This window comes from Neodiprion pinetum, chromosome 2, assembly GCF_021155775.2.
Source record: "Neodiprion pinetum isolate iyNeoPine1 chromosome 2, iyNeoPine1.2, whole genome shotgun sequence".
Classification (NCBI taxonomy): Eukaryota; Metazoa; Arthropoda; class Insecta; order Hymenoptera; family Diprionidae; genus Neodiprion; species Neodiprion pinetum.
Genome location: NC_060233.1, coordinates 24,776,316 through 24,800,272, shown reverse-complemented (window position 1 = coordinate 24,800,272; position 23,957 = coordinate 24,776,316). Strand labels below are relative to the sequence as shown.

At 38.6% G+C, this 23,957-nt stretch overlaps 1 protein-coding gene across 2 annotated transcripts in view; it reads right to left on the bottom strand.

Annotated features, from left to right (window-relative positions):
* Positions 1-694: 694 nt before the first annotated feature.
* Positions 695-23,957, bottom strand: part of LOC124211005 (carboxylic ester hydrolase-like) — a 32,601-nt gene continuing 9,338 nt past the window's right edge. The window contains exons 3-7 of one of the 2 annotated variants that reach the window (XM_046609599.2): positions 14,873-15,218; positions 6,737-7,087; positions 4,293-4,456; positions 1,746-2,062; positions 695-1,056 (exon numbers count right to left, since the gene is read on the bottom strand). In XM_046609599.2, the coding sequence (XP_046465555.1) occupies positions 894-1,056; positions 1,746-2,062; positions 4,293-4,456; positions 6,737-7,087; positions 14,873-15,218 (1,341 nt within the window). In that variant the 3' untranslated portion in view covers positions 695-893. The remainder of the gene's footprint in view (positions 1,057-1,745; positions 2,063-4,292; positions 4,457-6,736; positions 7,088-14,872; positions 15,219-23,957) is intronic. The other variant, XM_046609600.2, reaches the window with a different exon arrangement.

The window sequence follows — 23,957 nt, the reverse complement described above, 5'->3', positions numbered from 1 at the left end:
CCGACCGGGAAAACTCACCCTTTTTCTTCCTGTATTAAATATACAAACCAATGGAAAGGGTTCAAATTTCGACGATTCATTGATCTTTTCTACAGCGAAATTCAGGAAAGTTACTGATATCCCGAAAATCGTCAAAATAATATGTGGTTTTTTGATACTTGTTACTATTTCCATATTTCCCGTATGTCAGGGGCCAAAAAGTGCATAGCTGAGATACTTTGCGCAATTTTGGAACGAATGAAGAGTAAAATAAGCGATCGTGAGACTGTTTTCATACAATATTGAGGTCGATAGACGAGAACTAGAAATTACGATAATTTTATAAATGAAATTCACAATCAGCTGGGTGCACGACCAACCCTTTCCGTTCATTTGTTTATTTATTACAGGAAGAAAAAGGGTGGATTTACTCGGTGGAGGAAGGTTGGAGTACTACATGACCTTGACCTGGAAATTGGCACATTACTGATGGAGATGAATCATGTGAACTAGCTCTGAATCTTACCAACTATCATAACATGCCTGAGAAATTAACAATATGTTAAATCAACGGATACGATGGAACTCTGTTTGTATATCCGAGTGTAAGGTATCACACAACATACTAACATTGCATTGTTAATGTTACGAATCATTCAACATAAGTTTGTAAATATTGTTTAGTCGGGCTAATCAATGTTCGATTATTTGATAACTTGGATATTTATTGAATAATAGACCTTATGTGATACAATACAATGCTTGCTTATTACTATACTTGTTCGACGAAAAAAAAAGGTAAGTAGTAGGGTTGGGTGGCGGCAGAGGCGCCAACCTACTTATATCTAACTTTTCTTTTCGCGGTATTATTCGTATTTACTTCTATTGAATATATTCAACAGTAAGAAAATCAATTATGTGGTGGCAGAGAGCTTTTTCCAAAACTTCATTCGCTCCACGTGAAATCCACTTTTCATTTCAATACTAGCATCAGGTCCATTCCCAATCTGAAGGTAATTATCTTCGGACGGTGAGTATGGCTTCCAAATTGTGTTGCCCGTATTCAGTTCTGGAACTCTGGAAGCATGTCATATCATTAAATATCGTTTAAAATAAATTGGGTGCACCATTTGAAGCCACTTTTATAAGGTTCTGTATTTATTAATATGACTTTTGATCTATTCAATTACACAATTCATTATTGAAATTCGACGTTGAGAAAATTTTTGACAGAAATATCTAATTTTTAAGGTACTTTATGAATCAAAAATCAGTGTTCGCATCAGTCGAAGCATCTTTGTACCATTTGTGGCCATAACCTTTAATAATACGTAACTACGATAACGACAATTGAATCTAAAAATAAGCAAAACTAGTATATCTAGTCTGCCTTATTATACATATGATCTATAATTGTAGATTTTTATATGATTAACACGCCATGGAATATTGTAAAAATATAGCAGCAGGGTAACATTACAACAAATCAATTTATCAAGGTTTGAAATGATTTTTAAAACTTCACAGTGACGTAAGTTTGCAAGATTTCATACATTTAGGTTCATTCAGACAACATTATGCAATGTTGCGTAAAACTCAACAGCTATATTTTTATCGAAAGTAGAAGAACATACCTTTGCAATATTCCTGCAAACTGTCTTTAACATTTCCACTGTCAGCAGAAAGTTAAAATATTACTAAAATATTTCTTTGACGTTACATATAAATTTGTTTCTGCAATACTGGACACCATGTGGAAACCTTACCCTTTGGTCGCGAAAGATGTCCATAATTGCACCATCGTGTCTACCATGTGCCAATCAGCCTCGCTGAATTCGTAACCTGGTGGTCCAAACATGTCCGGCTGTCCAGGAAGGAGATATAGAAGCTCATCAGCATGTGCCACGCCCCAATCATCTTCGTTACCGCCGCTAAACATGTAGCTGTAGCTGACGGTGCCCCGGTAGTCAAAAGAGCAGAAATATAGGGGATTTTTTGCGTGGATCACATGTTGCTGTACCGAGGCCCAAGCAGGGTAGGTAAACATGGCATCGCCTATAAGTTGTGTCCAGTTACCCAAGAGCTAAAAGAGGGGTATGGGGACAATAAGTGTAATGGTCACACCATAGAAGCGTTACAATCACTGATCTCTATACTAACTGAATGATCGACTCCTATGCTACCAGCACACGGCACCTTGTGTCGATTACAAGCTCCAAAAATCGAAACTAGCGCTGCAATATCCAAAATTATACTAAAAGGTCACGCGGATGATAGCCTATCAGAAATAGACTCATTCGCGATCCAACCGTAATGTTAACTTTTTGACGTGACATGCGGACGAATCTAGCATAATATTCCCTTTTAACGGCGAGGATGTGAAAATTCGAGAAGATGGCAAAAATAGACATATGTATTATTATGAACTTTCAATAGTATTCTAGCATTCAAACTGATGCAATGATCACATTCACGCATAAATAGAAGAATTATTATGATTTTTAATCCAAAATTTTAAAAGTAGGTACTCAACAAATTCGTTACATTTCAATAAATAAAGTTGAAATTGATTAGATTCCTTGAAATTCGATGACACAAGGATTTTTCTATGAGAATAGATTTTAATATTACATGGTTATGCAATATTCAATGGCACATCCACTCTATTTAATAATATATCAGATATATATTTTTTTTCCTACGTGAGGGTAACTCTGCTCCCCCCAAGCCTTTCTGTGGGGATTCGCCCCCTACACTCTCATCATGGCCTGTAGATCTGGACGCGCTCCCTCACCCTAGCTCCCGCCGACCCACACCCATATACTAATTATATATATTTTTCAGACAGAATTTTTACATTATTAATCTACGTTCTCAATTGTACATTCAATATTGCAGAAAATATATCGAGTCTCTCTTGTCAAGTCAATAATGTGTCCGTAGCTAAGTCGGAAATCAAGTGCTATATTTAGCACAGGAATAAAATTGGACGTTATCCCCTTGTTATATAATGTACTATTAGTAACGTGGTTCTGTCACTTTAGCCAATGACATACACAGTGAATCACGTGATTCTTTAGCGCCAGTGAGGCTATTCATGCGCTGGTGTTGATTCCGGCCGCTTCTAATCGCCTCAGGCCGAAGACGCTAGTCAGCCATCCAGTTAGTATAGAGATCAGTGGTCACAATTGAGTTTTGCACAGCTTGAAAATTGGGTCCGTAAAATTTTTAATGTACAAAGTCGGAGTATAGAACAGTGAAAACGTACAAATTTTCAAAAACAACAGGTCATAATAGATAATCGTTAGAATAAATGTAAAAATATGAAAATAGCATATTGTGTTACTGGTGCGAAAAGTAAGTAATTAGCGGAAGGAGGATTGATTGCAAAAACGACAACTGCAGCAATCGGACGAATACTAGTATGAACACAACATCAGCGAAGGCGAGCATTGCAATCACACGAATCAGATATCGTATATTCGAATGTGTGACATACGCTATTTTTTTGCGACATCTTTGAAGAAAAGTATGATTTGAAACGCGCTGGTGGTGCCACTGAGACTATTTGAAAGTAAGGTCGGGTGACTTACGCTCAATAACATGATGAGTGAAACTAAGTTATTCAAAAATGCGTATGCGTCAAAGAAGGTACTATACGGTGAAAAATTTTAGTTGTGGGCATGCAACAACGTCATTTTACTACACAGTTCCGAAATGGGATACTTGACGCACGCTCCACAAGCTTGAAAAATCCAAGTTTCCAAGCAGATATTGCAAAAATTTGATTTTCGGAGCCTTTGGGCCATGCGTATAATGCCTTACTTCGGAAGAGTGCTGAAACGAATTCAGGAAGATAAATTTCCGCACCAAGACTTTTTTTAGGTACTTTTTTTCATTGCCAGTGGTGTCACTGAGCGCGATTCAATCTTTTACTCGTCTTAAACTAAGGAATTATGGATGGATCGTATACTAGGGTTATGGACAGGGAGTATGAATCTTGGGAAGTACGAGAGGTAGCAGGTCGCTATATTGACAGGCACTATCGTGAATCCGTGCCCTATTCCCAGGTCTGTGGATTCGTGTAATTACAGCGCTTGCCTTGGATCGTGCCCATTTACACTAATACTTATGCATTTGTAATACATTCGTAATACATTCGGCCCGTACTGCCAACTTCATACTCGTAGTCGTGTAATGCGTTTAGTGTTGCGTACACTCGGTTTCGGCTCATGCTTTACATTTCAGACCCGTTGGAAACGATCTATCCGATCCACTCAATGTACTGTTATGAGTTTAAGAAACACACTTACCAATCGTATATCAGCATTCAGATCGTTGAGATAGTATGACTTCAACGCTTTGGTACGTGCAGTTATGTTGATTTGCGGTAAATGCTCGTAACGCAAAAGCAATGGTAAATGAAAATCAATATCATCCAGAAATTTCCGGAATCCATTTAGGTCGTTGAAAAACTCTGAAAAAAATAATTTGGGATTACAAAAAATACAATTTCAAGATAGTTGTTATATTGATGTTACGGGGTAGTGCGATATGGTGGGGACTGTTGCTTAAATCGAAGGACGTCAGTTTCAAGTTTTCATATAAATGGAAAATTTTGTCATCTCTTACGGTTACAACTCAATGTACACGAGTTCGAATTTCTACCGTATTTCAGAAAATTATTTCTAAGAATTAAAATGCAAGAAGAAAATAGTAATACACGAAAAATGAGTTTTTTCATTTGATGATCAAGAAATCTGCAGTCCTCGGAGAAGTCGCAAATATTGTTGGCATTTCTTTTCGTCATATACTTCTGATATAACTCACATTCAACAAAAATGATTCTTTGCATACAATCTAAAATACTTTTCAAAATAAGAGAATAGCTGAATTTGTAAGATATTACGGAATTATCGTGATTGCTTTCATAACTTCACTAACAAACGATGAAACGAGTCGAAAACATAATCGAACTGAAACAACAAAAACACTCATTTTCCTATATTTAGTGTAGAGAAGGTAGGCTAAAGAAATTCACAACACTGAAAATCGCGGTTTCTTCAGAATGTGAAATTTCTGTATCGATTCGACCCGGATTTAACCCTGGACCTCTCAGATTTGGCTTACACGTGGCGATCATTTATATGTCGTTATTATTATCTGAACTCTCGAAGACACTCAGTTTTTTTCGCGCTTTTCAAATCGAATGGAAGTATCCACAAATGTGTTTCAGAATGCACAAATTAATCGCCACAATTAAAAATCTGAAAATATAATTCTGCGAAATCTTATATCGGATATCAAAATTTTTAGGCTTTGAGCTGATGTGGGATGGCGTTTTCTAATTTTTTTAATTATTTTCAGAAAGATCACTCAACAAAATTAGAAACGCTAAGAGTCAATTCATTATGAGTGGTCACCTGAACATTTTATATATGTATATTACGGGCAGGTATGTAATACCAGATTTTTAAGCATTTTCCAGATTATTTCCCAAGAGATTTTTTTTTTCAAGATAAACAAATTGCCACAAATGACATAGTTCTGAAAAATTTAACAAATTCCCCAAATCCGGTGTTACATGTAAAAAGTTTTGAGCAACCATCCATGTTGGACTGTTCCTTCCAATTTTTTCAGAATGTTTCTTCCTGAAAATAGTCGAAAAACTTGAGGGGTTGCCCCACTGCGGCGAACGTTGAAACAGGCTGATTTTCAGAAAGTAATTTGGGATGAACTAATTAAATATCAATAATTTTTTGATATCAATTCATGTACACGTTGAGGAGGATAAAAAAATATAATGGAAAAAAATCTGATAACGTTAGGTCTCTTCGCGCCTTTCGATTGTTTTCGTGGCCGGTTGATTCGTGTGCATAATATTGCAAGAATCAGTGGTCTAGAACAAAAAAAAAAAAAAAACACTCATCAACCACATGGTATGAATTTTCGGCAAATAGTGCTTTGTTCTCCTATTTGGTGACGAAAAAAAATTCTTAAATTTTCTCGAAATTTTTAGCTCAAACGACGTTTTATTTTTTTTAACAGTTAATGAATAAAAAAATCAAAACGAGATCGTCAGTCGGCCGAAAAGTACTCTTCCTTCAATCTCCTAACACCAATTCTGACATTGAACGAGATCTATAAGGACTGACGATTCAAACTTAAAGGGATTAACATTTATTTTTAACACATGATGCTTCAAACAAGATGAGAGTTACATTTAATTTGTTAATTCAACTTCCCGTCAATATTTCAAACAAAATTTAATCTGTACAACTATTCATAATATTTACACCATTATTACTCATTTTACAGAACCTGATCTAATTATATAACGTTCATTGCAATTTTATTACCATCATATTCCTCGCAAACAACTGCTTTAGAAATAAATTGACCGTTCCCCTAACAGTACGGCGTCAAGTACCTGAGATGTTGGATGTACCCTCTCGTCGAAAACTTGGATGTCGGATACAGTATTTTTCAGAATTACTGCAGATTGTTAAACTGTGTCGACCATACGTTGATTTTGAAAAATTGTTCACAATTCAAATAGAACCAAAACAATCCGAAAAAACTGAATGCCTTCAAAAGTCAAGACAATCATACAAAAATCGCCAGCCCAATCCAAGAGGTCAAGGATTAGTCCCAGCTCAAATTGGTATAGAATACCTCATATATTTGAACTTTGTTCATGACATTGTAGTTTCAAAATACTGGCAGCCTTTTTACGATTATTTGTTTCTATACTTACTTGCGCTTTGAACAAGTCCTTCGTCCCGGCAAACGCTGACCAAATAGGGAAGATCGCGAATTTTCCCTGCGGCAACGAGATTCGTCGCAGTGTCGGTGAACATTGCGCCTGGGAGATCTGGTTCAGCGATTGGGATCCAAGTGTATCCACCTCTGAAGGAAACTGAGTCTGCGACAGTGAGATACGTTGCCTCAAATTTTCTAAGACAGTCGACAATGGCTGTTGACGTCTTTGTCGGGCAACCAAGAATTTCGCCAAGATGAATGGCTCTTTCAGCGGTTAATGAACGGTCCTGGAGGACTATAGGCTGGAGTGCTGACCCACTCTGAGTTATGTATCTGTGAAATAGTCCTGAAATAAGATTGTTCTACACAGGATCTCGATTTAACGGTCAGTGGGGGGGGGGTCTACGTGGTATTTTATTAAATGCAGGTTGCGTATGTGCCGCTGATCTTATTTCTGCGCGCCGCCGCGCCGGCTGACATTTGCTTATACATATATGTATAAGTATTCCGTGCTACGAGCCTGAAAAGATACTTGAATTTATAATGTCACGTCATGGGTTAGGTCACTCCGAGATCATCCATTAATTACGTCACACGCAAAGGGGAAGGGAGGGAGTCCATAAAGCTGGACAAGACGCGAGAGGGGCAAGGGGGGGAGCTCATAAGCTTCTTGACGTCACATATAATCTAAAATATTAATACGACTGTAGAATATGGCCAGGAGCAAAATCATCGTGATATAAGTATGGCATTTTTGAAGATTGAAACTATTTATATCAAGTATTGTTTGGCGCGCGTGGCTTTATTCAAAACATTCGCGCACTGACTCGTCGATCGCCTTTAAGGTGACGTAGTGCTCCTATCCTTACTGAGCGAGCAAATTCACCTTTTTTCTTCTTTTATTAAATAAACAAAAGAACACAAGGTCGGCAAACGATGATTGAAATTAGAACCCTTTCCGTACGTTTCTTTATTTAATATGGAAAGAAACAGAGTGAGTCTGTTCTGTCAGTGAAGGTAGGAGAACTATATGACCTTGAGAGGGTGCCCTAGTCGATTTCGACGTTGTCGTATATATCTCCAAGTATCGAAGTCCACGTATCTCAAATACAAAAAGGGCCTCACAGCCCCATTCTATACACAATTCTAAATAAAATTACCACAATACATTTTTATTTCTGCGTCAAATGAAAATTACATATCCAAGGCCTGGAAGGCAAACTCGTCCCACGCTCGCCTACGAGCCATAATTTATGGGAAGCAGCCTGACTTGAGACCTTTCCTGGAAAGCCTACGTTACCTCCTTGCATGCACTCTATTTTCTAAATTCATGAAATATTTTTGAAGTGAAACTTCTCACGGCAGACTATACAAAAACAAGAACACTGACAGCGAAACAGCAGATGTGACATCATCACATTCCAATCTACTAACACAAATGTGAAACCCTTAGCTGTTTCTCTCTTTCATACGCCTTTTCTTGTGTGGCGCGATTCTCGTGCTATCTGTATACAGGACTGCTGAAACTCTGTCGAACCGTCCCCTCGCCGCTCACTGTTGTATCAGCCGACCAACTGTCAGATCTGACTTTTTACGTGTGAAAAATAGTATCGTACATATATATGTGCCCTGCACCATAAAGTCTACGCTGTGTAAAAGGACTAATAGGTGAAATAATATGAACATTGCCGTCTTATTATATCTCGAATAAATTTATTCTACTTCCTCATCCATATTTTCTGACATCGGATGTATTAATCAAACAGAATAACAAAATGACAAATTAAATTTCACACTTCCGAACTTCCACGCAACTTTTTTATTTTCATTAAACAATCACTTTCTGTTTAAAATTTTCTGTAATAGTAAAAGAGCATAAAAAATTTATTGGGGAGAGTGTTTCGGCAAATCGACCAGCCTTCATCATTCAAACGTATTTAATTTGTATCGAGTAGCGCAATTGCTACGCCAAGGCGTTACACGAAAATATTTCCCTCTCTATCGCCAGTGTTTCATCAACCGTTGTGCTGATCGGTTTTCGAGTATCGGGGTCTTCGGACTTATCCAAAACAATAATTCTACCAAGCAAAATCGCTCAAATCAAAATAAAGCACTATTATTTACAAAATTAACTATTGTGACCGAGTTTTAAAGTTTATTTCCCTACCACCTTCCGGATTCTCTTATCACCGGGGATCTTGGAGCATATCTAGGGTTTCTATCGAACAGAGAGACAGAGAAATTGTTTATTATAAGTGATTTAAAATTGTACAGTTTTAACGAATTTATTTTCGGGAAAAAAAAATTAAATTTCACTTTTGCCCTGTATCCCCCGACAGAGTAATTTTTTTTTTTTTTTTTTAACTACCTGAAATTTTTTAAATTTCCAGCCTCATATAATTGAACTAGTGGCAAAAAACTGACGATGTGTAAGAATAGTTTAGTGAATAAATAAAACTCATGGAAGGTTTTTAAGTACACGTTACTAAGGTTTATTCAATTGAAATACCGACATCGTACAACTGCGTCTTCACCCTGGTGCGAACCAGCGAGTACTGAGCGGCACTAAGCCCCCTCCCCTTGCGCCTCTGACTGAGGTGCGTAGATGGCGTCACTGTCATACTTGCCGGTGACGCTGCTTCAACGAAATATCGCGAAAACAATCAAGCACCTGATTAACTGTTTTTTCAACCGTTTCCCTAAATCTCTGAGTCAGTATTTGTGACACATTTTGTTTTCACTAATCTCCATTTCCAATATAAAACAATCTAATTTTGCGTTTAGAATCCAAATTTCCATATCGAATTACATTCGAAGAAAAAGCGTAAGGAACTTCGTTCCTGACGGGGGTCCCCGGACCGCACACGTTTTTTTTCTAATAAATGGTCAAATTCTGTAATACTCTGACCTCACCCTTCATTGCATATACATTTTCTGTTGCCCACTTATTGAATGCATTTACAATTTCGTAGTTAATTGATATTTTCATTTCATCAGTCGAGCTAGTTGTTACAAAGTATACAAAGAAAACAGACGTACAATTTTATGTAAACCTATACCAAAACACGGCAATGACCCTACAAAGGCCTAGCGGATTTCAGCAAAGAAAAATTGAGAAAGCAAAACACCTTGAGACCAAAGCAAAATCTGGATCCATCTTTAAATATATGACATTTTCAACATTGAGTGCTACAGACGAAAATGCTGAACAAAAATTGCTTGCCAAATCGGAAGATTTTGATAAAAACAAGGAAGGAACGGTAGACAAAACTCAGATAGGAGAGATTGACGAAGAAGAAAAAAGGCGAATTGAAGAAATACAGTTTGTTGAAGAAGAGGAACGAGAGAATGATAAGGACGAGGGAGGGCGAGGTAGAGATCAACAGGAAGAAGAGCTTGACGACGATCAGACGAATATTTTTGCGATTTATTCTGATATTGCCTCTTGGCCAATCTCAGTGCCTGCTGATTTGCGAGTTGTTCTTATAAAGAAGGGCAGTGAATAGTTTCGAAATGAAAATGGTGTTGTAATAATGAGTTTAAGCACCATTTGGGTAATTTATTTAAGAGATATTTATTAATATCAGATTTATGCCGTACAGTAACAATGCTTGCGTACAAAGGTTGCCGGAAGTGTTGAGCGAGAAAAATCGGTTAGTGGTTACAAAGGGTGCCAGCAGAGGCGCAAACCTTCTTATGGCAGTTTCTTTTAAACATGATTTTATTGAATATCTTCAACAGATGGCCCTTTCAATGCGGCTGCAGTTAAAAGGCCAGGGGATAAAACAAAAGGAAAGACACAAAATCTGACGACATCATGGTTCTGTAAAGCACTGCCAAATGGTCAAAAAGTTTTGAGAAAGTGGATGGTTTATTCTCAGTCAAAAAGTAGTTTGTTTTGTTTTTGCTGCAAACTTTTTGCCGATGCCGAAACAGAAATTCAATCCTTTGTCACGGGGTTCAATGGATGGTGGAAGCTGAACCCAAAAGTATTTGAACACTAGGCTGCTGAGCACCACCTGCCATGCTTAGAAAAATGGTAAGCTTTGGGAGTGCCATTGAAACTACAAAAAATGATTGATTGTAGCCACTGAGTAGCAATCAACAAAGAGAAACAGAAATGGAGAGATATTTACATCGTCTCTTAGATGTGACTCTGTTTTTGGCTCACCAAAATCTTCCTTTTCGAGGTCACAGAGAGAACTTGTCGTCCGAGAACAGAGGTAACTTTTTCGAATTCGTGAAACTGCTGTCAAAATATGATGCCGTTTTAAAAGAACATGTGCTAAGGTAGAGCATGCTGTCGGCAATACCAAGAGAGTAGGATCTTATTTGTCTAAGGGCATTCAGAATGAGTTCATCAGCATTGTGGGCAATCAAGCAGAAAATTTTGGATGCTTTAGCAAAAGCAAAGTACTTTGGAATCATTTTTGGTAGTACTTCAGACGAGGCTCACATTGATCAGATGAGTGAAGTGATCAGATACGTTCGCATTAACGGTGACAAAGTTGAAATAAAGGAATCATTCTTTGGGTTCTTTCCACTATCCGGAAAGACCGCCACTGAACTCACGAAAGATATATTGAAGCAACTGGAGGAAGGTAAACTCAACATCAACTTGTGTCAGGCTCAAGGATATGATGATGCAGCAACCATGGCTGGAGTTCATGATGGAGTTCAGAAAAAAATCGAAGAAATGAATTTCAAAGCTTTGTTTATGCCTTGTACAAATCATTCGTCAAATCTTTGTGGGGTCCTCTCTTTCGGAATAATACGTTCAAGTGTAACTTTTTTTGGAACCTTGGAGAGGGTCTATATATTCTTCACAGCATCAACACATCGATGGGAAATACTGATCAAGAATGTAAGTGTATCTGTCAAAAGACTTGCAGAGACGAGATGGAGTGCTCATTACGATGCTGTGCCACCGATGAAACAAAATTCTGAATAACTGGTTTCCACGCTCGAGCTCTTGCGTGATCCCAGTAAAGAAAATGTAGATACGAGGGGGACAGCATCTACACTCATACCTGCGCTATGTGACTTTACATGTTTGTGCTATCTCGTATTGCCGTGTGACGTCTTAGAAGAAGTGAATCTTACTCAGAAGTATATGCAGACTTTGCGATTGACGCTGGATAAAAGTTTGGCCAAATGCAACGCACTGTAAATATTTCTTCTGAATGAACGGAATCAAATAGTAGAGAGAGCTATTAATTTTGCAACCCAAAAGTGTGAATTCAGGGAAATTTCGATAAAAAAATGGGGTAGAAGAAGAATGCGAAAAATGATGCCAGGAGAACGGTGTACAAATGCTGGTCTAACATTGCCAGAAGAAATGCAGAGGGCTATGTTGGAATATATCGACCGATTCTATGAGGAGCTCGAGCATCGATCCAAGACAATGCGTGCAATTGTTTCGATATTTGCAGTTGTTCTACCGAAAATTCTTTTGTACGCAGCAGAAGAAGAACTTCTCGCGCTTGCTCTAAATTTGACCAAAACTCACGATGAATTTTCAGATGAAAATATCGTTCTAGAAATTCTACGATCAAGAGGTCACTTGGAGGCTGCGAGCATCACTTTCGCAGAGGCGGCGAATTGGACAACAGTAGAATTGCTGAGGTTCATTGTAAAGTGAGATTACTCTCAGTCATTGCCAAGCTTGTCTATGTTCACGAGATTTTACATAAAACTGTGTACGTAACAGTCGCAGCTTGCGAAAGAAGTTTCTCAAAGCTCAAGTTAATAAAGAACTGTTTAAGGTCAACGATGAGTCAAAGTAGACTGCCCAATCTCGCCATCCTTTCAGTAGAAAGTCAACACACGAAGAATATAGATTTCAATGACGTGATTGAAAATTTTAGTGCAATAAAAGCATGCAAGCACGTGTAACTGAAATACGCCAGACTTTGATTTTCCTTTTTCCTACAATTGTCCTAAAATAAAAATTGGGGGGGGTTTACATCGTTTGCCCCGAGTGCCAATCCTTCTTAGTTCGCTACTGCTACGGGGCAAGGGCTGTCCCCGTTGTGGCGAAGTAGAAGTCCTGTAACGACCTGGGCTTTTGCCATCAGGAAATTTTTCTTTGTCTGACGACCTGACTCAGCAGAGAGGGCGATCCCGGCATGACAGAACACATCGTTCATTGCGACAATATTGCGCAGGTTGTACCCCGCAATAGCTAAGAGAGCTCCCTTATTTGATTTAGTCAAGCGCATGATCATAAACAGTGTTGGGTTTTTTTAATTAATTATATTCTAATTACAAATTACAAATGCAACTGTAATTTGTAATCGAAAGAATGTAGCTACTAATTACAATTTCAATTTTTTACACGAGTGAAAACAATAATTACAACTATGATTCGTAATTGGAAACGTTTTAATCACAAGTTAAGAATATAATGAGTATCGATTTTTCGTCTCATTACAAATGGCGAATGTAAATAGTATCTCTTATTTTTCTACACTGAAACTTCTCTTAACGGTCACCTCCCAACAACGGATTCCTCTGTAGAACGAGCAGTCTAAAAATTTCCAGAAGCACAATTTACACGTTAATATAATTCTGCATAGCGAATACTTCTCAATAACGGACAATATTTGTAGTCCGGAAGATGTCGCCTATCGGCAAGTTTCACTGTAATTACAAATTTCTAATGTATTTCGGATCGACTTTTCTTATGATTACTAATTACGAATGCAATTAATATTGATTTGTTTTCTTGTAACAAATTGCAAATATAATTAGTATCGATCTTTCTGCTAATTACAAATCTCAATTGTAATTAAAATAGTCTTGGTTCCTAATTACAAATGACAAATGTTATTAGTATCGGTTTTTCTCTCAATTACAAATTTTATTTGAATAATTTTTTTTCTATTTATGAACTACAAATACAATTGGAATCGGTTCATTTAACCTGCTGGCGGCCGGGATTTTTTTCGTTAATACATGCCTACTTTGGTGGGATACTTCCATAAAATCATCCCCCAATGTTCCCCGAATATGTTCGAATCATGGCAACACCACTATAGTGGTGTTGCCGGCCGTCTAGAGGTTAATATTATTTTTCGAGCTGATTAAAATCATACCTCAGGCATTTATGGGTCATTCCAAGGATATTCGAGCACCCTACAGGATGTACGGGCCATTCCTTGAAAATATCAATGATTTAAAGTACGTATGGGTCATTCCACGGAAATATGACTGACTTGGAGTATAAGTGGATTCCATGGAAAGAGATTCATGGAAAGGAAATTCACAGAATTTTGAACTTTTCAAAAAATCTGTGTTGCGTAATTCAAGATGTCAGTCTTCAATTTTCTGCGCATTACAACAAGGGATGATTGGCATTGCGAAATCTTGTGAGATATGACAAAGAGTTCACGTGGAAATAAGTGCAAGCCTAAGACAAACTGCAGGTTGAAACTTTCAAATTAAAAAAAAGAAAAGTTAATTCTAAAAGCATTGGCTTCTATATGGACATCGGCTAAATGACCGAGGAAGAAAGTTGCCAATAACAACACGCAATTTCATAGTATTTAGCACAAAATATTCGATTGTTCTTCCTCTAGCATAGAACTAGCTATACGACAAAGCAAAAATCGAAATTTCGGAAAATGCACTAGAAATCAATAGTAGAGTAGGTATGGGATTTCTGGACCACCTAGCGATAGTGCGTGTACGTGTGAGCTATGCAAGTATTGGTGAACCCGAAAAAGTGGTGGGTGTAAATTTTTTTGGCAGGGCTGTATATCTAGCGTCGACTATAGATGGTGTAACCTTTCTCAAACTCAACCACTATGAAATTGGTGTGACGAAATTTAAAGATGACCTCTCAGAGGTTAATTAAACTGCAGTCGTTTCAATTCATGAATTTGTTTTAATTTTTGAATTTCTGAAATAACCTCGATCCAAAAAAGCCGACTTCAATGAATGAACATCATACGTCTAATTGACATCGAAAAACATAAAATAGCATATAGCGCAACATCCATACAAAAAATAATCACATCAAAAACTCTACAATTGCAGTTGCTGATGCTAAAAGATGGAACTTCACAAATGATTACATACTATATTATTCTAGAATGATTCCTTCACAAAATCGTTAATCAGATCTCACCTTGCGTCAAGGGCGATAACGTCAAATAATGGATGGTGACAGCGCCTGAACTTCCCCCAAATATAGTGACTTGCTTAGGATCACCACCGAAGTATTGAATATTCTTTTGGATCCATTCCAAGGCCAGGACTATGTCCTTTAGGCAATAGTTTCCGGGTGAAGCTTCATCCGTGGTGCTAAAGAATCCCAGTACTCCAAGACGGTAACTAGGAACTAGCAACACCACATCTTTGTCAAGAAGAAACTGTGGACCCCATCGCTCAGGGTGATTAATTCCTACTTTGTATCGTCCACCAAAGATGTACACCATTACTGGCAGTAACGTAGCGTTTTCGTATTTCGGAAGCTGTGAAAAAATGCAGGTCAAGTAATTTATTTAACACAATTGAACATGTGATATTTCAGATACAAAACATCTTATTCATAATGCTGAATTAACCTTAAATAGACACACTAAGAGCAATAGTAATACAAGGAGGGTTTTGGAGACAGATTCCTACTAGCGACACTTACCGATATCTTACCCAGAGTCGAACCCTTCTATGCGATGACGTCGTAACGTCCTATCCAAACATCAAAATCGTACTACGTTACCACAATTTCATCAACCGATCAACAAAATCACGGTACTTCACCAACAATGTGCTTACTTTTCATCGCTCAAAGGTCAAAATGACGCTGCTTTACCAAAAATCTCACTGTCACTTCCCTACAGATGGTCGAGGTTTAGTGGAGACGCAAACCCTCCACTCTAGAATGTTTCCCGTGCGATCAACCTGCTGATCTCTGGTCACTGCTGGATAAAATGATTCAATGTATACATTTAAAATGAAAAATGGAAAAAGCTTTCAAAAAAGTACTTAAAATAGATAAGATGTTTATTTGCTCCCATAATTTCAGGGGTACATCTGCGGACCCCTGTTCCGCTTACAAAACTCTTAACCTACTACTTATACTACACTTATACCCCATACTTACAAACTATTTACAATTTTGTTTTACATTTTTACCTCCACTTTCTCTTCCCTTCTCGCTCTTCACTCTCTCAATCTCTAGAAATTCTCTATTATTTTCTACCATCTTTCTCCTTGTCCCTCCTCACGCAAAATTTCCCCTCTGTGAGAGTCAAATAGTCGAGCTAGTACGGTGACAAGCCAGACGCGGCGCTTGGGACGACGATTATGTGGGAGACGGCATTCGCGGTAACGCGGAAAGGATTCGACGATAAGACACCGTACGAATAACAGAGTGTCGGAGTCATGGTTTGTCTTTCTCTTTGCTTGGTCATATAAGATGAAGTGAAAAATACATCTACGAAAACGAACATTACGAAACAGACTTCGACGACGACAGACAGAACAAAAGTTGGATGGAATGGGAAGATAACCAAGACATTTTTACGTGAATATTTTGTGTGTGAGAAGTGTATTTTAAATCTTGCAAATGAATGGATGGATGGATGAATAATTTTTTAATGATTTCTATTTACCATTTTATTTATACACCTTTGATTTATTTATTACCATTTTATTTATACAACTTTGATTTATTTTTGTGTTATTTTAATCTTGAGAGTGAATGGATGGATGAATGAGTGTTTTTTTTTTTTAATAATTCATTTTTACATCCCTAATTTATTTATTTATTTGGTACGAGAACGAAAGTGTTTCATGGTCGAGCGTGCTCATGATTCGTATTCAGATTGATGATTTGCTGTTGAAAGTGTAAAAGTCGATAGTTCATCCAAGGTGGCTATAAATTGTAATAGAATAGAAAAAACAAATCGTCACACCTCTCATCTCTTGCCAGCCTCTTTCCATTCCTAGCCCCGAGCATCCCTCCCACACATGTTCCCACGTCTCCTCCTTCATCCCGCATATACCGCACAACTTATTTTCTCTATTCTCCCAATACGTATATTCCTTCAGTTCATCTCGTAGTCTATATTTTGCTATCCTTCCCCACCTTTCTTCACTCCACCCTTTTTTAAGATATTCTGGCACTCCCGTTTCTTTAACAAACTTATATTCCTTGTTGCTTCTCGAACCTACAGTTCTTTCCCATCTTTCTTCCTCCTGCTTCCTTCTTTCTACTTTTACTAAATCCTCTCCTCTCATTTCACCCTTCTCCCATCTTCTCTCCACCTCCACCGTTTCCCATCCTCTACCTTGGAAGAAGTCTCTTCTCTCTGCTTCTCACCCCGTTAGTCCTCTCTCAGCTGTCACCCTTTCCCTCATTTCCATTCTGCCTCTCCATGATAACTCCCCCCCCCCCCCCCGTTCCTTCCTCTAATCTCTTTTTATAACCCCATGCTCTCATTCCTGCTCTTTCTTTCAACACATCCTTTTGTAATTCCTCCCTAACCATGTACTCCGCAACCCTTCTGGATACTCCGAGCACCCATCTTAAGTATCTTCCCTGCATATCCTCTACTTCTTTCCTTCTTTTCCACCCCCAAATTTCGACTCCATAACTAATCACAGACCATACCAGCTTGTCAAACAACCATATTGTTTTACCCCAGTCCTTCCCATATTTTTTTTTTCCTATTCCCCATACCTGCCCCATTATTTTTGCTCCTTTCCTAACCCTTTCCTTAACGTGCTCGCTTTGATCCCCATTTGCTTTCATCACATACCCTAGGTAGTTATACTTGCCCACCTACTCGATTTCCCTACCCTGCCAATTCTAAAACACTTTCCTTGTTCTCCCTAACCCGTTCCTACACCTCATTATTTTCGTTTTCCCCGTATTAACCTTCAACCCTTTCCTACTAACATACCTTTCCAACATCCTAATCATATCTTTCATATCATCCTCATCCTTTGCCAACAATGCCACGTCATCTGCGTACGCCAATGCATAGACCGTCCCCCCCCTCCCCCCCCCCCCCCCCCCCCGATAACTCTACTCCACCCCAACTTCCTTTCTCTAGTTCCTCCTCCAAGTCCGCTAGAAACAGTACGAATAACAAGGGACTTAGTGGGCAGCCCTGCCTTACTCCCTTTTCCGTCAAAAATTTTTCCCTTACATCTATCCCCACTCTCACCCTTCCCCACGTTCCTTTTAGCACCTCCTCGCATCTTCTTACCAATCCTTCCCTCACCCCTCTCTTCCTCATGTCTTCCACTAACTTCCCGCGGTCGACCGAATCGAAAGCCGCCTTGAAATCCACATACATTATTAGCATTTTCCCTTTATTTTTAGCAATTTCCCTATTTATCAGATAATTTAGCACATGTATGTTATCTATCGTTCCCCTTCCTGCTCTAAATCCTGCCTGGCTTTCCGGTAACAACTTTTTACTCTCAACCTCTTTCTTTAACCTTTTTTTCAATATTCCCACATATATTTTATACGCCGCCGCGCCGTCTGTGTTAACGTAACTCCTCTATATTCTCCTACACTTTTCCCTTCCCCCTTTTTCACTATTGGCACCCCACCCCTTCTTTCCAGTCCTCTGGCCACTCTTCTCCTCTCCATACCCTCTGGCACACTCCCCACAACTCCATTGTCTTCTCTGCACCCCCATACTTCCAAGCTTTATTAGGAATCCTATCCTCCCCCATCGCTTTATTATCTTTTAACTATTCCACGGTGTTTTCAACCTCCCTCAAAGTGATATCCCCTTCCTCCTCTCGCGCTGGCTCCTCCTCTCAACTATTACCTTCTCTACTTCTCCTTTATCTCACCCCTCCCAAAACTTCTCCAAAATACAAGCCCCATTCCTACATCGTTATGATATTATTTATCCCCTTTCTTTTCTTTCTCCCTTCGTTTACCACCCCCCAGATTTGTCCTTCTGTCCTTACGATAGACTTCCCACCCAAGTTTCCCATATTTTCTCTTTCCTTTTTCTTTTTTCCTTCACACAGTCTACTATATTTCCTCGTTTCCTCACAGTACACCTCCCTGTCTATTTTCCCGTCTCTAAACTTCTGCAAGGACTCCCTCAGATTTCTTGTTCCTTCCCTACACTCTTCATCCCACCATCCCGATACCTGTTTGCTCCTCACTCTTACCTTCTCCGTTTCCCCGGCAGCCTTTCTCACCCTCTCTTTTAGACTTTCCCACTCCGCCTCTATACTTTCCTCTCCTCTAACCCCTTTTCTAAATTCCTCCTCACATTTCTGTGCACCCTCCTCCGTCCACACTCCACTTCCTAAACCCCCCATCTTCCTGACTTGCTCCTCCAACTTTTAGACCCCTGACTTTTACCCCAGCTACAACTGGCATATGATCCGATTCAATCCTTTCCTCTACTCTCAACTCCACTATACTTTCTTTAATTCTTTCATCAATCAATACTAAATCTATAACTGAACATCCCCTCTCCCCTACAAATGTCCATTTCCCTTCTTCATCCCCCCGCACACACCCATTCTCTATTGCCCACCCTCTTTCATTGATGAATTTATATAACTCTTTACCTCCCTTATTCACTACTTTATCTTTCGACTTTCTACCCCCTTCGTCCTGTTCATCATATTCTATCCCTCTTTCTGTCCCTGTCCTAACATTAAAATCTCCCCCTATTATCACTTTTCTATCATTATCAATTTCCTCCATCCATGCGCTCATTGACTCCTTTTTTCTCTCCGAATCCTCATTTACATATACCCCTACTACTCACCACCATTCTTTCCCTAGTTAAACTTCTCTCTCTATCCATCCCTCGGTATCTCATTTCCCCTTTTTACCTACTTCAATGTCCTCCTTCACCCCTACTACTATACCTTCCTTTGCCCTTCCCCTCCCAAAAATCATTTAAAATGGGTAAATGTAAATCGTGACTTTGAGAACATTCAAAATCAGAAATGGAAAATAGATATTTAACCCTACAACTCATGACTTAATTTTTCTACCTTCAAACGCATGACTAGGGTTCCAACCCACCCCAGGCTTTTCTTGATCATAAAACCGGTTCTATGCTAATAAACAGACCTTCTCAAATATGGTTTTCTTCTTTTTTTCAAAAGGAAGCGAGTGGTGTACGAAAAATCTGATTTTATTTACATTTAGTAAACGAAAAACCTATTCGAAGACTGAAAACCGCGTAGCGATAGCGACGCTGAGCATAGATCAAAGTTTGCGTGGGGTGTGTTCGGAACTTAGCCATGAGTTACAGGATTAAAATGGTTTGTAAAATGCAAAATGGTTTACATAATGAAATCATTTTTATATCTCACCTGTAATACAACATGTCGATTATCTTTTTGTTTCTCTTTTTTTTCAGTTTAAATATGCAGTATTCGCTTCGAGGAGCAACTGCTTCTCGAGCGTATCATCATTCATGCTTCTCCTTCTGGATCGCAAGATCATAAAACCGTAGGAAAACAACCGTTCCACTGGTGCAGATGACGACAAAGGCGCATTGTACTTGACACTGCTGGGTAAAATGATTCAATAGATCCATTTAAAATAAAAAATGGAAAATGCTTTCGAATACATAATTTAAATGGGTAAATGTAAATGGTTACTTTGAGAATATTCAAAATATTGAATGCAAAATGCCTCTTGCATTTTGCATGCTTATTTTAAATAAAATCATTTCAAATATTACCTAGCACTGGTACTGGTTAACATTAGGCGGCATCTCGTGTGATATCAACCACCTTACATTTTTTTTTTCACCAAGTTACGAGAATTGTTCTTAACCTGCATGTCGGCGTGATATCAACTACTGTACATTCTTTTCCCACTATCATGATATCAACCATGTGACATTCAACAGATTAACTGCAGTCACAGCAGTTTCTTTGAAACATTCTGACAGTACCCCTTAGGTTTCTTAAAATCAAGCAATTGCTTCAAAATTCCTCTCTTAACAGTGAAGGTGAAGACGTGAAATTAATTTGTGAATATCCCTGAAAAAAGCCTGATTGAAAAAAAATATCACGTCACAGGTGAAATGTAAATACTTTATAACGTTCAGGAATACGGGATTGTTCTTTAAGATGCTTCTACACAATAACATAAATCACTTGCGTCGCCATCCGTACAGCATTATGTTTCAATAACCAATTTCGAAGTTATATGACGTTTCGAGCTGCACAGTTTGCGTTGGGTATCGTATGCTCATCATGTCGTAAACTAACTCAATGATCGTATTTCATGATGTAGCATGCGAGAAGTAGGGCAATATTAGAGCCTACTTCTGCATTAGCAGGCATCACACCGTGATTGTGTCCATCTCTGTCAGACGTACGTACGTATTCCCAAACACCTCATACATGACAACGTAAACTTACTCGACTTATTCTAACAAGACGACATGAACATTTATGTCTATTTAGGTTTAAAAATGTGTGCTCTGCATATTGAAATGGCTATAAGTATGGGTTTCTTGTGATCGACAAAGTCAACAAGCTCAACCAAGGACGATACAGGAAAGGATTCGATTCTTTCTTCAGCCTGGAAAAGTAATAACATCTTGCGTTTCCAAGAGAGAAACGCAGTAGGGTCGCAAACTCAATTGCGCCAGCATACAGAGCTCCAAAATTCCTAAGCCAAAAGAAATCCTACATCAGATCACGCAAGCAAGTGCCACGCTCCACCGAAAGCACAGATTGCTCAAGTCAAGTAAGGAAACTATGGCTCAGAAATTTCAAACCAGTAGTCACTCCGTTGCAAGAACTTGTACTTAGGCAGGTAAAAATTTTGGCGAGAGTAAGAGTGAGACAAAGACGGAGTCTCCATGCGTTCAGCTGAAGTGACGTCAGCACGTTGGTGATCAGTATAACACAACTCTTCGTTGCTGTTTCCTTCTAGCATGGAATACAACTGTCTTTGATAAAGGATGGAATAGAACTCTATTCATTGAACATTGGAATAGAAGTTGCTGATGGATGGAATGGAAATTGATTAGACGAATGTTGGAATACTAATGGGCCTGAGGCTAAGAGTAGGAGTGGACGAAAGATGTTGGAATCCAGAATAGCGGGGAATAGAATTAGCGGAGTAAGGGCGATAGCGAGTGGCGTGAGGCTGGATGGAAATAGGAGGCTAGAATGAAGACTACGGTTTTAGCATGAGGAATGTGGGAGACTTAGCGAAAAGATAGGTAATCATGTGGCGGTACGCGGGAAGTACCATACCGCTGACCAAATTTTGAAAATTTCTTCAATGTTCTTTTTCGAAAAGCTGAGAAACTTTTACTTAATACACGTAAATTTCAAGGTGAGAATCTCGATAAACACACGATAAGTGAATTGATGGAAAAAATTGAAGAAAATTTTCTAAAGCATTATGTGGTGCCACCTCGTCATAACGCGGTCTTCGGGGCTGTAGAAGAGATGTACCGCAATATGAATATGTTAAGAATATGGTACAAAGTTGTAGCGTGTACACACTATAACTGCCGAATTCTGTTATACTCAGTTTTGATGTAGTCCGAGCACTGCGTGCTCACTGGCGAGTCACTCTGGTCAGTTCTTACCTATAAGCCGGCGAATATAAACGTGCTTGAATCGTTTCACTTTGTATAACACACTTGATATAATATACTTGAATATACGTTAACTAATTCTGATCCCTAAATTCTTCAAAATAGTTCCCTCACTTTGCGCTGCAATGGCGCTATAAGCCTGCCCACTACTCACTCACGCACAGTCGCGCAGTATGTGTGGGGCCATACAGTAGTTAAAAGTGAATGGGATAGCTGAAGGGGGTCGTCTACTTTTGTTATTTGAAAAAATTGATTTTCGTTTTACTTTTCGTAATGTTATAGCTACATTTTTGAGAATGTTGGCCCAGAGCTGATGCGAAATTTCCAAAAATTGGTGAAGCTTTAAGCACTTGAGAAGAACAATGCACAATGTGCACCTCAATCGAGCCGAGTTCAATGCTAGAAAGATCAGCCTATGAGGAAGCTGCAAATGTGGCAGTAAGCCTCATGTATGCCCCAAGAATCGCCGATTAAGGGTAAGAAAAATTTCCATGTCATTTGATACAGAAATTGAGGTAAAAACCGAGGTCAAAAAAACATGCTAACTTTGAAATGCGTTTTTCTCGAAACAGCATTTTTCAAAGTATTGGCACGACATCTCAAAAAGCACTAGAACGATCCTACTGAATTTTTCATATGATCTTTATTATCCCGATACCTATCGCGTGAACTGGGATAATCATGATTGCTTTGGTAGTTTTTGTTTTTCGAGCTAAACAAATGAAAAAAACGCAAATTTCAATATATTTTTTTAAACTAAGTAAAAGATTTTAACTAAAAAGTTTTACGTTTATTTTGGTTCATGCCATATCCACAAGCCTAAAGATAAAATGCCGATTGTATTTTTGATTTCTGATGAAAACAGCTGGATTCATGTCTACGCTCAAGCACATTTTTTTTACATACGTTCCTATCGGGCAGTATACATCAGGTTATATTCAACACTTTGTTTCCAAAAAATGTATGAAGTTTTTTTAAATGTCAATAAATCTAGTGTGAAACTTATGAGAAATTTTATTTCAATGATTTATCGTTAAAAAAACAACCAAAACACTTTAAAAATAGTCTCTACACTAGACAACCCCCTTAATGCTCATGAGTGGCTGGTGGGAATGAGAACTCCGAGGAGAAATTTAAAAACCGCGATATACCAAGGCACAATATAACGAAGTGGCATTGTATTCTATACAAGTCAATACAAGTGTATTTCACTACTATAGTGAATTCGTTACGTGTGCCTGGACAACTAGCGTTCGTGTAACCAAAATGATTTGAACAGTCTGATCGTTGTGATAATTCTTGTTTTTTCTCCAACCGTTGACGCCTTTCCAAAAATTTTGTTCAGCATCTGAGTGTTTTGAGTTCCACATTTAATCTATTTTTGAGTTACTTCTTACATTCGCTTGTGTGTGTGTGTTTCGACTTTGCATCATGACCTTGATCAAGCTATACTCCAACATAATTAAATCATGTTTTGCATTCCAGAACGATAGTAACCCAACTCTTCAAGTCCGAGGGTTTGACTGTACAGTACCGCAGCTATCAGTCAACCTTGCACTCTGTACTCGACTTATGAGTCCGCTCTAGCCTCATTGAATAGTTTACATTACAGTTATAAGTTTCCGACGGAGCTCACCA